This window comes from Scophthalmus maximus, chromosome 1 (genome assembly GCF_022379125.1).
Source record: "Scophthalmus maximus strain ysfricsl-2021 chromosome 1, ASM2237912v1, whole genome shotgun sequence".
NCBI lineage: Eukaryota > Metazoa > Chordata > Actinopteri > Pleuronectiformes > Scophthalmidae > Scophthalmus > Scophthalmus maximus.
In genome coordinates, this window is record NC_061515.1 from 18,680,463 (window position 1) to 18,697,480 (window position 17,018).

Sequence of the window (17,018 nt, forward strand, 5' to 3'; positions counted from 1 at the left end):
GTATGATCGGCTCACATATAAATAGAATCAACTCCTAAATACGCAAGCACACACACACACACACACACACACATTGCCTGTACTTTTTGTTTCTCCCATCAGGTCTTTCTCTCTCACCTTCTCCTCTGATAGTCATCCCCACCCCCCTTTCAGCACAGTGACTCTCCCCCCTCTCACTCCATTAGGCAACAGAGACCGTGACTGTTTTGTGATCAGAAGTTCAGTCTTTGAATGTGCACATACATCTTGAGATGAGTAAACTTAGTTAATCAACTGCATTCTCTGTATTCAGTTTGGCATTAAGACAGTACATTGCAAACAATACAAAGGAAATGTGAAGGACTGATAATGTCAAGCACAGACAGAAAGAGAGAAGAGGATGGAAGAGAGGAGGAAGATGATTCCTCTCAGTAGGCAATGGTTAAAGGGAATTATTTGTCAACATGAGAGTTATTGTCATATTTTTTCAATTGTAATTATTGTCTACAATATGATTTTTATATCTTTTAACTTGCCACATCTGTTATAATGATTTTAGAAAAGTTGACGATGAGACTTGAGTGGCTACAAACAGATGCCTGAGGTGGCATCAACCGAGGCAAAAATGACATCTGCAATAGTTAAAAATATTTACATTTGAGTGAAAAAAAAAGTTTATCCCATGGCTCCACTTTCTAAACTTTCAGAGACAAGAGGAAAATTAGAGAGACTGGAGGAGGATAACTTACACACAGACAAACTCCACACATTCTGTGCCAACTAGCCCCAGCTAACATCTGTACAAGCAGCACAATAATTGACCAAATAAAAGGTGTTTGTTTTGTGTGTGAACACAGATCACAGCTTCAACAGGATTGAACAGAAATCAATTGAAACTCATTGAGTGGTTTCCTTTTCATTCCTTGTAGCTTCTGTGGCAAACAACACAGAAGCTAAAGGGTGTTTTGCCACAACAGGAGTCTGCCCTTATCATAGAACAGCAGTTAAAGAAAACTGTACTGTACATAGTGGGCCTGAGCGATATGGAAAAAAAACCTTATCACAATAATTTTTCATATTGATCGATTAAACCAATATTGATCGATTGAAACCAAAATCAACCAAAGTTCATTTTGGTTTAAATATTATTTATTTTATGTCAGAAGTTGAACATGACAAATGTACTGAAGGACATTATACAAGTGCTGCTGTATAATGCAGTTTTATAAATACAACTGCTGCAACTGCTACAAATGCTTTCGACACAGTTTGCAGTGAACGCTACTACTTTGCATCTTGTCTTTAAATATTGTAAAATTGTAATTATTGTGTATAATATGATTTTGATATCATTTAACTCGCCACATCTGAAAAGTTTATGATGAGACTTGAGTGACTACAAACAGATTGGTTCGGCACAGCGCTATTCTCATAATCATTGGCTGTTAGTGTTGTCTGTAAAAACATGGATGAAATGAGTTCTATCGACGTTGTATTGACCGTGTCTTATATTTCTATTGAGGAAAAGTTATTTTGCGATAATTATCTATCGTTTTATCACCCAGCCCTAGTGCATAGTAATTTCATTTATGAGACTATGTCCTCATGGTGATGGAAATTAACCTGGATGGATGAGTGCATGAGTACATCAGGTAAGGCTTGGGTAGCCTTGTTTTTGGACCGATACTAGCATGGACTAGCATGGCGTGAAGAAAAAACCCCCTCTGCAACCTCTTTCATTTGACCCCAGGAGTTCAGGCCGTCCTGCAAAATAAGTTGAACTTAACCTATAGTTATAGTGGTCAAACACTATATCAATCAAAAGTGAGCAAACTTTCCCTATCACCCTATCAACACAGCCCACTAGGGTTAGGGTTCATTCAGCTGATACATTTCTGGTCTAAGTGCCTGTTCAGTCAGTTTGTAAAGAAGTTTGCTGCAACTTTCAGGGATTTTTGTGTTTATAAAGAAATGGCTCAAAGCCAACTGTTGGATTTCTGCTATGAATGTTTTTTGGAAAGTTGTAGGAGCCTGATGCGCCAAATTGGTTGATGCAGCAATTAACATGTCCACATCTCCAAAACTTTAAAAGCACTCACTCTTCTCTCTGCCCGAAACTGGTGAAATCCCATTTGTTTGCTACAAAGCACGCACAAGAGTACACACAATGCTATGCACACAAATACAGGCACACAAGTACTTCTCACCAAATGGGCACATTTATGATGAGTAATATTTATTAATATTTTGAGAAAATAATCTGATTATTCGAAATATAGATTTACGTGATACATAAAACATAATACATTTTTGAAGAAATAGTCAGTCCCCCCCCCCCACGTGCCTATGTGGAAAGTGTGAGACAGGGAAAGCACATCTCCCTACCATTCCATTTACTTTCATGGAATGTGAGGCAGGGATTGCAGCAGCTAAACTCCCTGCCCCCCAGTGCAGAACAGAGCAGGCATCAATGACAACATATGACATTGGTTAAATCAGAAACGTATGAAAAGGAGGTGCTGGAGTCGAGGCAGGTTGTGAAGTGGTGTGCAGCAAAAAAAGAAGAGTAGGCAGGTTAAAGCAGCTTAAATAGAGTGCACAATATGAGCTCTGCCAATTGAATGCGTAGAAGAGGATCAGCTGAGCAGTCAGCTTATGAGGGCTGGCACAGAGATCTCTACTGTCATGTGATGCATAGTGGCGGCGCTTGACCTGATGACCTGCCTGAACTAACGCTATGCTCAATTTTATTTTTGTGCACGACATAATCAAATTATAATTTGTATTGTAATCTAATAAACAGTAAGGAAATACTTGTGATTTTCGCCCGAGTGAGATGTGATGATACTTGCAAAATGAAGCGATGTGTTTCCTTGACAATAGAAAACAGCATTTTTCATTGTAAGAACTGTGAATATCTGAGTTTTTATCTCAAACTTTAAGGTTTCTTAGATTGGAATATCACAATCCTCTTTCAGCTCTTTTTTCAGATTAATTTTTTCTATTTCTATTTTCTACTTGAAGCAGTCGGAACTGTAGCATAGAAAAATCAGAAAGGGCGTTTAGTTTTTTTTTCTTAAAATGAAAGCAGGCACCCACTTTGGCACAGTGGAAGAGAGTTGATCTACTGCTTGAGGAAAAAAGCCCCATGGACACACGTTTTAAACATATCCGCAGACAAAGTGAGTCATTACAGACAGATGAAGTGAGACTGGGCTGATGTTACTGCACATCTGCTCTGGTTCACTGGGTGTAAAGAACAGTGGCAGAGCGACAGAGAGGCTTTGTGGTGATGTGTGGCGGCAATATCTCATTCAAGCGGGGTTACGGACCAACTTGAAGACAAAGGGCAGAAAAGCAACACAGGGCAAAGGAGGAAGAGGAGGAGTTGTAAATGTGGAGGCTATGCATCCTCTTGTCCTTATTCTGCTTAGATAAAATTTAAAAAAAACTGCTTTATTCCCCATCCTCCCCATCTCCAGAGAGCAGTAAAAGGAAAAGGAGGAGCATCTGAAACAGGAGGAGAGAAAAGGGCAAACATCATCCTTGGGTTCAGCAAGAGACGTTATCTCTACGAACAGACATGGTGATAGGTGTGAAATAAACGGAGGAGGTATATCAAGAAGAAAGATAGAGAAAGGATATTGGAGCTATGCAGCTCTATCAACAAGACGAGCTCCTGACGGAGCGTTGTCCCATTAGAATGGAGATGCACTGCATTTCTGAGGGAGGCTAAGAGAGAGAAAGTCTAGCTTTGGTCAGTACTGAGGGAATTCCTTTATGCATAAGCATTTTCTGCTTCTGAAATTCAAAGGGTGAAGAGAAGCAGGAGACACAAGGACAATCTTTACACATCGTTCTATTCTTCACTGAACAAAAACTTCACATTTAAGTTCCACTCCTGGGCCTCAAGAGGCATGCTCCATTATAACTCCCTCACCCAGTGTGTACAGTACATTAGACGTGCTGCAAATGTTAAGGACCTGAGCCCATTACTAATGACTAAGTATTTATTTTACTTTATCAATAAGGACCAGTCAATTCTGAAGCTTTAACAGCATGCTGCACAATGATACTGGAAACATGAAATCAATCAATATTTATGCACCAGTCATATCTCTGTCATCCTTTCAAACCATATTCTCAGATAATAATAAAAAAGACATAAACCCCTGAACTATATGCTTATTTTTGCTTGGTTTTTGCTAATGTCCCCAAGATTTCAACACACTACGAATATCTGGATACTTATAATAGCAGGTTGCTGGGTTACTCTGAACCTTAGTAATGGGAAAAAATACTGATACTAATAAAAGCAAGAACTTAAAATTAATTTTCATGCTTTAGCCACTCTTGGTTGGTTTGTATGCTGAGCCTTTCTCACTCTCACTGTTCCTACTTGTACTGATTCACACTACAATACTTACATGTTATCCACTGATCAAAGATCCAATTGTGAAGACTGATACTGTACAATACTGATGTATTGTACAGTACTGATAAGAAAGTCCAGCTATGACAAATCCATTGCATTTCATGGGGCTGCTGTACAATAGAAGCCTTCTGCTGGTTTACCTGTGGAATGCTTTCAATGTTAAACAGCAGCAGGAGATGTTTGCTTTGCATCAGTGGCACGACTACAAAACACTGCTCCAATTTGGCTGAGAGTGGATCAGTAAACAGTAAAATAAGGGCCGGCGTTTAAAAGTACAAACATGAAGACAGGAGTGAAACTAAACTACAAGCAACGACAACACCATGGGTCAAATCTTTCACCTGGTGCGAGTTACTTCTCTAGTTTATGAAGGACACAGGTGTCATTTTCCCGTCCAGCATCCAGCACAATTTTGCACACAAGTGCAAAATAAATGGTGTATTTTGTGTATCTGAGCGCCCATGGACATGTTGGTCGTAAAATGAGGTGTGTCCAGGTGCAATGTTGATGCATCGCTATCTTGAGGCAGCAGAACACAATTGTCATAATGCATTTTGTATTTGTCAGTGGACAAATAATGATACTACAGAGAACGTCTGACTTTAATCATTATGAGATAAGATCTGTCCTTTTGACATGGTTTCTAAAAGTGTTTATGGACTTCTTCGGAGTCTTTAAGTATAATGGATTTGTGCTGTATATGTTTAGTTGTCTGCACACTCGTGGAAGGTGATTTTGTACAACCAGAAGTTTATCTCTACAAATTTGCTGTAAAGAAGTGATTCTCTTAAGAAGCAATATTTCAAATACCACTTTGGTTTTCATAATGATTAATAGTTCTGAGATAAAGCTTTTGTGTACATTTTTTTTCTTGGTTAGTTGCCAAAAGAGCTGACCTGACATACAGGAGGTAACATAACGTACATGCATGACTGACAGTATCAATGACATGACATGTGCTTTTGTGTCGCTTGTGAATGGAAGGACGATCACTGGAAAGAGTTTGTTGTGCTGATTTCCTGTCTGAAATGTGTGCAATAATCGGGTCCAAAGTGTTAAATGGGATCCAAGCCATGTTTTGAAGAATGGCAAGCTACTGGATTTATTAAGAAGGGTCATGAAAAAGGAACATTTCTTCTGGGTCTTCATCCACGTACGTGACAACATAATAACACTCGAACAGTGGCTCCCAACCTGCAGCCTGCAGGACATCTTGGCTCTGGATTACATGAGGAATGTAGTGATTATTTTGTGGAGGCATTCAAAAAATATGACTAACTGAGCCCCCGTGCAGAGAAAGGCTTTAGATGAAGGGCCTAGTCTTGAATCAGAGGCAGGGGAGAAGCTTTAAGTGGCCTAGCTGCATTGTGAGTAAACACATTACACCCAGTGCACTGCCAATCCGAACAAGTGGAATAGAATAATTAATGTTTCATGAACTCCTGCCAGGTAAACAGCAGTACTTTGGAAAGAGAGCGAGAGCCAGAGAGAGAGTGAGAGGGGGCGTTGGGATGGGCACACAAAAAAACTTTGATATACTGAAAAAATAAAACCCGGGGGTGAACCTCCACACTGTAAAATGTGATTTTGCCTGTTTGTTATTTTGGCATAGTGTTGGTATGACAAACGATTACTGAGGTTGTTGTAATAACATAACATTACTAGTTAAAAAAAAACTTGACTACAAAATGAATGTTTGAATTGTTACTTTTCTGTTACTGCTGTCGAAATATCAGGTGCAATAGCTGTTTGATATCTTGTGCTCCGTCTCTCTCATCCCTCTTTCGGCTCCCGGACACTAATTGACTACGTCCACGCCAGCTTGCTCGCCTAAACCACAATTGAGGATTGATGGAGCAGTGGAAAGATGAGCCAAGATGGTTTTTTTTGGGAGTTTTCTTACGTTTTTCTATTGAGTTCAAATATTATGCTGTCACATGGGGCGTGGCTAACGGAAGCCGGGACTAAACCGGGAGTTTATGTACATTTATGTAGTTTTAAGTTCATTCATCCTTATGTTCTAATTCTTCTATTTTATTCTACGTGTTCTCTGTGTTATTTCTTTTCATTTATAAAAAGCCTCAGGTGTGGTTTCACTCAAATTAGTTAACAAATCAACTTAACTGAAACAAAAGGTTGACACAACTAACTATTTTAATTAAGCTGAAATAGACCCGAATGAGTTAAATCTATTGTGAAATCCAAACCAACCAAACCGACACAGAGGTTTACACAGCAAGAGCTATTAAATCAAGATAACATTAGGTAATGTTAGAAAAATAAGTAATGTTTTTTCACAGCCCATTCACTCATATTTTTAAGTTGAAACAACATGTTAGATTTTACAGTGCAGAACTGCTCCTGAACTCCTGAAAGCAACATGCTTAACTCCCCTGAAACAGTGAACACCTGTGAAACTAATATTTAACACACTTTTGGATCCACTCAAAGTGTAAACACACACATACACACAAATACAAGTCATACATATGTCAAAACACTCAAGCTGTATCATATACAGTACTGTGCCTCATACATTATTCAACTCTGTTCAGCTCTGATCAGTCAGCCAGCTCTCTTAAAACTCAGCCCACATATACAGTAACAGCAGTAGTCCACACCCAACCGCATCTCCTAGGTATTGTTTATATGTTACTAATTCATTTAGTCAAATAAGTTTAGTAATCACTGTCAGGATTATCTACAATGATCATTGTTGTTTTGAGTGTTAGGTTTTTATAGCACAGACAAGTTGTGAGGCGGTGACTAGGCCATTTTGACACCAGACACCATGGCTTGTGTAGAGAAAATAGTGACTGCGGTTAAATTTTGACATATTAAACGCCTCCACTCTTGCACTTGGACTCACTTTTGACATTTCTGTAATTACCAAACACCCCAATCTTTCCCAAACCTTGACTAAAGGTTATGAGTGCCTAAATATACCCAAATAAAGCTAACCATACTTTAGTTGAGCAGATTTTGTGGGGGTAAGAAAACAGATGAATTTGATACCTCAGGGTTTTTTCGCTACGTTCAATTTGGGGCGTTGGCCCGCCGCTCTTCAGAATTGTATGAAATGTCACGAAGTCGCAATTTCATGACCCTGCAGGCACTTTTATTTTGAAATGACAAGACACAACGACAGAGCGATGTCAGCAACACGCCCCCGAGGAGAGGGAGAGAGGAGTCAGAGCAGTCTTACCGGTTACCTGTGAGAAAAGTTACATTTCGCTTCTGCTCATTGGTTCCTAAAAGATACATTATATATTTTAAATCAGTCACGGGTCAACATAACTGTGCCTGTGTTTTGATAGGAGCTAGCACGTAGCATGCATGCTAACGTCTTAGTGAAACATGGGCCAAGTTAAACAGTCAAAAGTCTGGACTTTATTGATCCCAAACTGGTAAATACTGGTGTTGCAGCAGCAGGTATCTGTCACACAACATACCAAAAAAATATATTTTAAATAAAAGAGAGAAATACAAATGTAAAAATATAAGAACTGCAAAACTATACAAGTATGAGGAATATAAATATAAAAAATGTACATAATATTAGTGCAAGTGTGTAATTAGTTACCAGTAATGTGCTAAGATGACATTCAGGTGAAAATTGGGATTTGTGTTCAACAGAGTCCAGAGTGTCTCTGTCAGACAGAAGTGAGGTGTTGTACAGTCTAACGGCTTGTGGCAGGAAATTTTTCCTATAGGAACCGGTATTGATAAGCAGAATCGGAATCGATAAAATTCAAACGATAAACGATTTAACAAGCTCAAAATGCTCATAATAGCAGAGTAAACATGCTGTAAGTACCACTGTAAGTAATACATACTGTAGTACAGCGGATGATGAAATAGCATTAGTTTTGCAGGTATTTGGTCATAAATGACTATTTAAGATTTGTCTGGATGATAGCACTAGGTAAAAAAAGATTTAATTCTTTTAATTAATCCACTGGAGGGCATGAATTTCTGTACCAAATGTTATGTTATGTCAGTTGCTCCAATAGCTGTCACTCAAAACCACAACTGCCAACCTCATGGTGGCACATGAGGAAAAAAAGTCCAAGGATCACCAGTCATTGTAGGATTCATTCTTCAGGAACCACAAATGTCTGAACAGAGTTTCATGAGAGTAGATGGATATTTCAGCCTGGCCCAAACTAATCACCACAGAAAGCCACTGATGTCATGTGTACAACTCCAGCACTCTGTGCTACTTTTCTGCAGCACAGATCTGACAAAAACTTTAATCTACATTCTCTAAAATATGTTTGCATGTTATTCTCCATCAGGGCTGCAACTGACAAAATGTCAGAAATTAGAGCATCAGATGGTAATGATGTTCAAATCACTTATTTTTCCTGACCAACTGTCCACAATCCAAAGATATTAAATTTCATATAATGTAACCCGGAAACTAACATTTCTGAGTCAAAAAAAAAATTCTATGTAAAACAGCCAATGCACAAACAATACATTTTCGAGTCAAGCAACTAATCAATTAATTGACTAAAAGATTCAGCCCTATTGCACTTAAACAGAGGATGAATGCAAAATGCAGTACAGAGGATCGACAGAGCACAGAAGTGCATGGTCCTTTTCATTCTTAACATGTTTGTCCTATGGGTATTTGTTGATGTCTGGTCAATTAATACACTGACTTTTTTATATTCATACAGACTAATAATAACTCACACAGTGACCTTTGTGTCATGGCATCACTATTCTCACAGTGACTTACAACGACTTTAATTCTGGTGTGTGGAATTTGTTTTGTCTTTTCATCTCCCGCATGCAGTCTTTAATACTGTACATAATCCCCCAGTGTCTTTCTGAAATGCAGGCTATTAAGGGATTATCCTTAATAAGGTGTCCGTGCCTGCGTTGTGTGCGCGCGCGTTTAAATAGCCCTGTTGATCCCAAACGGTGCCAGTCATTCATTCTTCAAACCAAACACATTCCGCTCCAACTTTTGGAGCCGAGCACAATGAAAAGCCACAGTTCACTCACCTTCTTCCGGGGCTGCCATTTCATCATATTTGTAAAGCAGATGTGCGCAGCGTCAAAGTGTCACAACAGCCAGTGCGGAGCGATGCGCACGCGGCAGCAGAGGCATGCCAGACCCGACGTCAGGGCTGCCCCCGCCGGCTCGTAGCCTGCCGTGGACCCGAGGGGGAGCGGTGTGCGAACGCGCCCGGTGCAGGAGTTTGTTATAATCCCGTTATAATGACAGTGGAAGCCCCCGGGTGACACCGCGCGAGTGTGGAGTCCTGTCATCCAACCCCCGGTTTGTGCAGGCAGCGCATCACCTGTCCGCTCTGCGGCTGCTCCAGCGGCTCCGAGGACTCAACTGAGCCGAGCACCGAGAGCGGAACTCTCTCCCTCCCTCCCTCCCTCTCTCTCTGAATTTTATGGTTGGTCAGGCCAAGCTGTCGATTTATAGAAGCAGGAAAGACAAGATAGGAAATGTGTCCGGACACGAGCTGACAAAAATGTACGTGTCTGTGGTGAGAGCCAGGGTGAGAGTGGATTTCAGGTTCCACTCTCTGATGAACGACATACAAGAGTTTTTAAACCAGTGGTGTTTCACCATGGGTGTGTGTTCAGTGAAGGAGGGAGAGCTCAGCTTTCACTCTGTTTTTTCAGTTATTTTGTTGTTGTGTGTGTTTTTTTTCATTTCATTTGTAGAGGACCGTGATGTTCTCTGGTAAATCTTAATAAACATTGTTTAGAAAAAAAAAAATCTCTCTCTCTCTCTCTGCCACAGATAACCGAAAATGCCTCAATGGTCTCCTTAAGTTACACAACAGTAAAAATACAAAATGCACCTTTAAAAAACGTACAAATGGGTAAAGATTCATGCATTCTAAACAATATATATATATATATATATATGTTTTATAATCTTTAACTGCAATCTTTGTTGCAGTTAATTCCAGCAGTAAGGTTCATGTTACTTTGGTCCACACAGAAATATCTCAACAACCATTGACAGTCTAGGAATTTGTCTCAGACATTTATGGTTCCTACTTTGGAGATCCTCTGACTCTGATGATCCATTTGACTTCCATTACTTTGGTTTATGACCAAATACCTTCAAATTAATGGCATCCCAATTGGCCTCTGTTGTGCTCCGTGTTTGACTACAAAGTGTTGCACACTAAAATAAGATGATGAACATAGTAAACAGTAGGGGTGTGCGATCTGACGATTTTATACCGTGGACGATCATAATTTGGCATATGATCTGCTTTTCAGAGGAATCGTTAAGATCGTGGGGAAGTTGCTCTTGTTTCAGAAAACTGCGCATGCATTCATTGCAACCAACATATATGTATATTTTTACTATATACTATCAAATTCTGCACTGCTAATGGTATTGAAGAAATTCACGCATTCGACTATGATGAATCTTCCCCAATCCTGAGCGCTGTGTTTCTGTGTCTCGGAGCTTGCCCGCTTCAAGGGGCGTGTCCAGCTCTCACTGCCCGACCCGAGACACAGCACAGAGAGACACAGAGACAGACTGGCTGCTCCGTGAGGCGAGAGCAGAGTGAACCAGTCGAAAGAGACAAAGCTCATTGCCACAAGTGTAGCAAATGTTTTGAAAATAAAGTCGGTAACACGAGCAGTCTGTCGAATCATTGAGTTAAAGTGAAAGTGAAAGTACCCTCTGCTGGTCCAAGTCAAAGACCAAATCTGTTATTTTTAAAATACATGTTATTGTTATTTGTCGTTTTTTGACATAAGAAACTCACTTACTTATCTATTTTTTCAAATCGTGATTCAGATCGTGGATTGTGATTCTATCACAAAAGATCCTGATATTAAGCCAGATCGCCCACCCCTAGTAAACAGTATACCTGCTTAACATGAGTATGTTAGCATTCTCTTTGTGAGCATTTTAGCATAAATATATATTTAGCCGATATAACCAAATTGCAGTGTATAAACCCTGTCTCCTTTAAATACATACAAATATATAAAGGTGTGTACCTAAGTAAAGGGTGTGAACATTTCGTGCAGCACTGACAGTCACACCAACAAAGTAACTGATTGAGGTAAAGGTAGACCAGCAACTCCTTCAAAAGGAAGGGTTAGGGTTAGTCTGGTGGCTTTGAACAAGTGATATAACAGATTTTCTCTTTAACAAACCATCTATAGCTGTAGGAATCCTACTCATAATGTTGTCAGGCACTTAATGATAATAATCTGAATGGGTCAGGGGCAAAAACAAGCACTTTCATTACACCACAGCAGCTGATGTGTGGTTGCCAGGATAACCATGGGCTGATTGCAAAGATTTTTTTGTCTCTATAAATCATTTTCACTAAAACATGGGAAAATAAGGCCCAGTTTCAAATATCCCGGACTTTCCAGTAATGCTGAAAGACACTGCAATGCAAAACATATATGATCTACTGTACTGTATGTCACAAGTAACAAACAAACCATAAAAGGCAATTAAAGTGTAATCAAACATATGGCATGCCTTATAAGAACTATGCTTGTGACAACACATCGACTTTTAATAAGTAAGCCCTATTTTCAAATGTTCATGCACATAGATCTCATGTCATACTTTGTGGGCCCTTTTCTATTGGAGAAACATTTTGGTCCTTTCAAGCAACTTCAGGTAGTTGTGACATTCTGGTTTTCAAGCTTTAGTCACAGCAGTCCACAAGCCCACATCCTATAGATACATACACAGTGCTACATACACAACACTACAAAGAGCACAATCCACATTAAATGTCAAAACCCCTCTGAATTCCACACACAGTACAGCATTAAGTTGCAACCCTAATCAGCGACTTCTAAAACCATGACAAATCACCATAACAATATTTTTTTCTGATCCGACAATTGATATAGTTAAAATTGTGAGTAAAACGATTCGTCAACTCACATAACACTGGTGGTTCAACAGTTGATTTCCAAGCAAAAATTTTAAATATTTGAGAGTTCCAGCTTCTCAAATGTGAGGATTTGCTGCTTTTTAATCTTACTTTGTATAATTTGAAAATCTTGCTGGACGTTGAATCCAGCAAGATAGAATCCACCTTAGACTGTTTTTTTTTATGTTTCACAGAACAAATGATGATCTAAAATAACAAAAAATTACAATAAGCCTCAATCGCAGCCCTAGGTAAGACTATGTGAGGTACAGTTATGGTTCAAGGACAGGGGGCGTTGTCACTTGAACATAAACATATGTTGGTTATTTTGGGGCATTCTCCTGAAAGGACTGATAATGTCCTAAGAAAGACAGACACTGTGAGAGACCAAGTGGAGGCACAAGAAGAACCCTACACCGCTCTGTGCATCTCTGCGCTGAGGGTGGCAGGGAGAGCTGTTTGAAATCGGAGCTGAGGGTAATATTATTGTGGATCAGGGAAGTTGAGAGGGCAGGGACACTGGGTCTCAGAGAAAAGCCTTCAGGATCCTTTACCCTGCACAAACAAAGACAGACCGCAGTGAGACCTAACACCCAGAATCCTGCAGGCCAAAGGAAGGTGCCAGCAGAGAGACTGAGGGAAATCAATAGAGGATGAAACAGGTGTTACATAATGGGTGGTTTGTCCATAAAAGGCTTTCCTCACACACACACGGGCACTTAGACACATGAAGAGTTTATCATCTGGGACCTAGACGGAGAAACAGTTCGTTAGAGCATATCTGAGGATGCATGTAAATACAGTATCCATGTGTGTGTATGTGTGTGCGCGCATGTGTGTGTAGGGGCCAGGATAGAATGAAAAAGTAGGGAATAAGAGAGAGGAAATTCACTGTTACATGACAGCTGACAGACTAATAGGCACCTATAGGATGTAGTGAGAGCTCCTGATAATTAATGTGCCTCCACATGTCTCTGCTCCACAGAGACTCTATCTGTACTAAGGCCTAACTGACATGCAGTACACGCGCACACACACACACACACACACACACACACACACACACACCACACACACACACACACACGCGGGCGGATCGGCCGCTTCTCGGCCGATCCGCCCGCTCCTTCACCGGCCGTTGTGATTGCGCGGTCATAGCTGCCGCTCCGCCAGCGTCTCTGCCCAAGCAGCAGCTCCACGTCACGTCAGCTTTGTCCAGCTTACAGTCCCTCAGAAGATTTGCTCTGGCGTCTTCTGCCTCTGCCGACACCTGTTACCGATGAATTTGTGTAGTCAGGGAGCAGGGATGTCACAGTCAGCCACCGTCATGCCCAGTAGGTTCCCACGTCACCTCCCCTCTGTCCCGCACGAGCAATCAGCTACACCCACCTCATCACCTCACCTGGCCCCGCAGCTGCAGCTCATCACCAATCAGGTCTGTATTTAACCTCCTCTCACTCAGTTACTCACCGCCAGATTGTTCTTTGTACTCCATGTCAGACTTTCCAGCATTTACCCACGGACGGATCTCCCGGTTTCGACTCTGGTTCTGCCCCCGACTTCCCCGTATCGTCTCAGCCCTGGTTACGACCCTGCCTTTGTCCTTGGTTTCCCCGTTTCGCCTGAATCCCGGTAAAGACCTCTGCCTGCTGTCCCCGACCTTCCCGTCTCGCCACGATCCCGGAAAAGACGTCTACCTTCTGCCCCTGACTCTGAGCCTTGCTTGTGTTCTCCACAATAAAGTTGATTACCGACTGAGCTACGTGTGTCTCGCGCTTGGTTCTAAACTGGTTCGTAACAGTACAATCTGGCCAGACATGGACCCAGCGGACGCATGGAGACACCTGCCAATCGGTTCGAGCGGATTGAAGGCGTTCTTCAGCGACACAAGGAGGCAGCCTGCCACCAGGCACAGGCGCTGGACAGGTTAGCTACGCAGATGCAGCAGGTAGCAGCGGTGCTAACGCAGCTGACTTTGCCGACACCAGCGGCGGCTCCAGCTCCGGTTCCAGCTCCGGTTCCAGCTCCGGCCAGAGAGGTTCCGGAGGTTCGTGTCGGCACTCCGGAGCGCTACGACGGCGATCCCAACACATGTGGGGCGTTTCTAACGAACTGTACGCTTCTGTTGCACCTACAACCCGACACCTTCGCTTCAGAGGATGCTAAGGTGGCGTTCGCAATTACCCACCTGACGGGAAGAGCTCGGCTCTGGGGGACCGCCGAGTGGGACCGCCAGACCCCCGCATGCTCCTCGTTCCGGGCATTCTCCGAGGAGCTCCGTAAGGTGTTCGGCGTGGGAGATGCCAGCTCGGAGGCGGCACAGGGTTTGATGAGCCTGCGTCAAGGAGACCGGTCTGTGGCGGACTTCTCCATTGATTTTCGCACCATGGCTCGCCAGAGCGACTGGAACTCCCCGCCCCTCCGCGATGTTTTTCTACACGGTCTCGCGGATTATATCAAGGACGGCCTGGTGTCACACGAGATCCCACCGACGCTGGATGAACTGATCGGGTTGGCAAACCGGGAAGACGGGAGAGGAAGCTGAGCATGGCAACGCGTCCTCCTCAGAGTCGGGCTTTTACTCCCGCCAGTGGCTCTTCTTCACCGGCAGGAGCGCGGGTCGAGGAGGCGGAGCCGATGCAGCTCGGCCGATCAAGCCTCACCCGCAGGAGTGGAGGAACGGGAGCATCACATGCAGTCCAAGTTGTGCATGTACTGTGGTCGGCCTGGACATTTCGTGTCCCGTTGTCCGGTAAAAGCCAGGGCTCATCAGTAAGTAGGAAGGTGCTGGTGAGCCATACCTCCATTAAAACCTTCCAGGAGAAGAGACCCCTGTTTCACATCAAGCTGTTCCTCCCGGAGGGCTCTCACGCACTGTCAACCTTCATTGACTCTGGGGCTGACGCTAGCATTATGGACGAGGGCCTCGTACAGCAATTGGGGATCGATCGCGTCCCGCTTCCTCGACCAGTGGCAGTACACGCGCTGGATGGTCACCTGCTGGGGACAGTTACTCACCAGACTGCTCCTATCCATATGCTCCTGTCCGGCAACCACCACGAAACGGTGCAGTTTCATATTTTGTCGTCTCCACGCATCCCGGTGATTTTGGGGTATCCATGGTTACGCCGACACAACCCGCATCTGGACTGGGCCACGGGTGCCATTTTGGGATGGAACCCTTCCTGCCATCAGGTGTGTCTCCAGGGAGCAGACGTTTCTCGGCGCACCACTGCTACCAAATCGACTCCAGAGGTGGTGGGGGTCCCGTCGGTGTATCACGACTTCTGGGAGGTGTTCAGCAAGGCGAGGGCTCTCGCCTTACCTCCCCATCGGCCGTATGACTGCGCTATCAACCTGCTACCTGGCACGTCTACACCCAGGGGACGCCTGTTTTCCTTGTCGGCTCCAGAGAGGGGGGCCATGGACACATACATAAATGACTCTCTGGCTGCAGGCATCATTCGTCCCTCCTCTTCATCAGCAGGGGCAGGATTTTTCTTTGTTGGGAAGAAGGACAAGACACTGCGGCCATGCATTGATTACCGGGGTCTCAACGATATAACCATAAAGAACCGCTATCCCCTTCCCCTCATCTCTTCCGCCTTCGAGTTGCTGCAAGGAGCCACCATTTTCACCAAACTCGACCTCCGCAACGCCTATCACCTGGTACGGATCAGGGAAGGGGATGAGTGGAAGACGGCCTTCAACACCCCGTCAGGACACTACGAATATCTCGTTATCCCTTTCGGACTTAGTAACGCTCCAGGAGTTTTCCAGGCCCTGGTGAATGACATTCTCCGGGACATGCTCAACCGCTATGTTTTTGTTTATCTGGACGATATCCTAATTTACTCTGAATCACAAGAACAGCATGTCCACCATGTCCAAGCAGTTCTCAAGAGACTCCTGGAGAATTCACTGTTTGTAAAGGCGGAGAAATGCATGTTCCACGCCCCAACCGTCTCCTTCCCAGGATACATCGTGGCTCAGGGGACGGTAGAGATGGACCCAGAAAAGGTCTCTGCGGTCTCCTCCTGGGCGGTTCCGGACTCAAGGAAGCAGCGACAGAGGTTCTTGGGATTCGCGAACTTTTACCGCCGCTTCATCCGGAATTACAGCACCATCGCCGCTCCCCTCACAGCCCTTACCTCCTCCAAGGTCTCCTTTACCTGGACCCCAGCCGCCTGGGAGGCTTTCCAAACTCTCAAGAAACAATTCACCTCTGCTCCTATCCTCCAAGTTCCGGATCCGGACCTCCAGTTTGTGGTGGAGGTGGATGCCTCGGACGTAGGAGTAGGGGGGATTCTCTCTCAGAGGTCGCCGAACGACCAGAAGCTGCATCCGTGCGCCTTCTTCTCCAGACGTCTATCCCCGGCAGAGAGGAATTATGATATCGGCAACCGGGAGCTGCTTGCCGTCAAACTGGCGCTGGAGGAGTGGCGTCACTGGCTGGAGGGAACGAGGGACCCTTTCCTGGTATGGACTGACCATAAGAACCTGGAATACATCTGAACCGCCAAGAGACTCAATTCACGCCAGGCCCGGTGGTCCCTGTTCTTTACGCGATTCAATTTCACCCTCTCCTACCGGCCGGGGTCCCGGAATACGAAGCCTAATGCCTTATCCCGGCAGTTCCAAGAGGAGGAGAGTACACCCACCGAGCCTGAATCCATCCTTCCGGTCCCCTGCCGGTTGGC

The 17,018-nt window shown here is 43.6% G+C and overlaps 1 protein-coding gene across 3 annotated transcripts in view; it reads right to left on the minus strand.

Moving 5' to 3' along the window:
- Positions 1 to 17,018, minus strand: part of ttc28 (tetratricopeptide repeat domain 28) — a 149,853-nt gene that overhangs the window by 83,690 nt on the left and 49,145 nt on the right. The window contains exon 1 of one of the 3 annotated variants that reach the window (XM_035630167.2): positions 9,431 to 9,745. The exons of the other annotated variants lie outside the window; for them this stretch is intronic. Within the exon in view, the coding sequence (XP_035486060.1) occupies positions 9,431 to 9,457 (27 nt within the window). The 5' untranslated portion in view covers positions 9,458 to 9,745. Of the gene's footprint in view, positions 1 to 9,430; positions 9,746 to 17,018 lie in introns of those variants that run through there. 3 annotated transcript variants of the gene reach the window in all.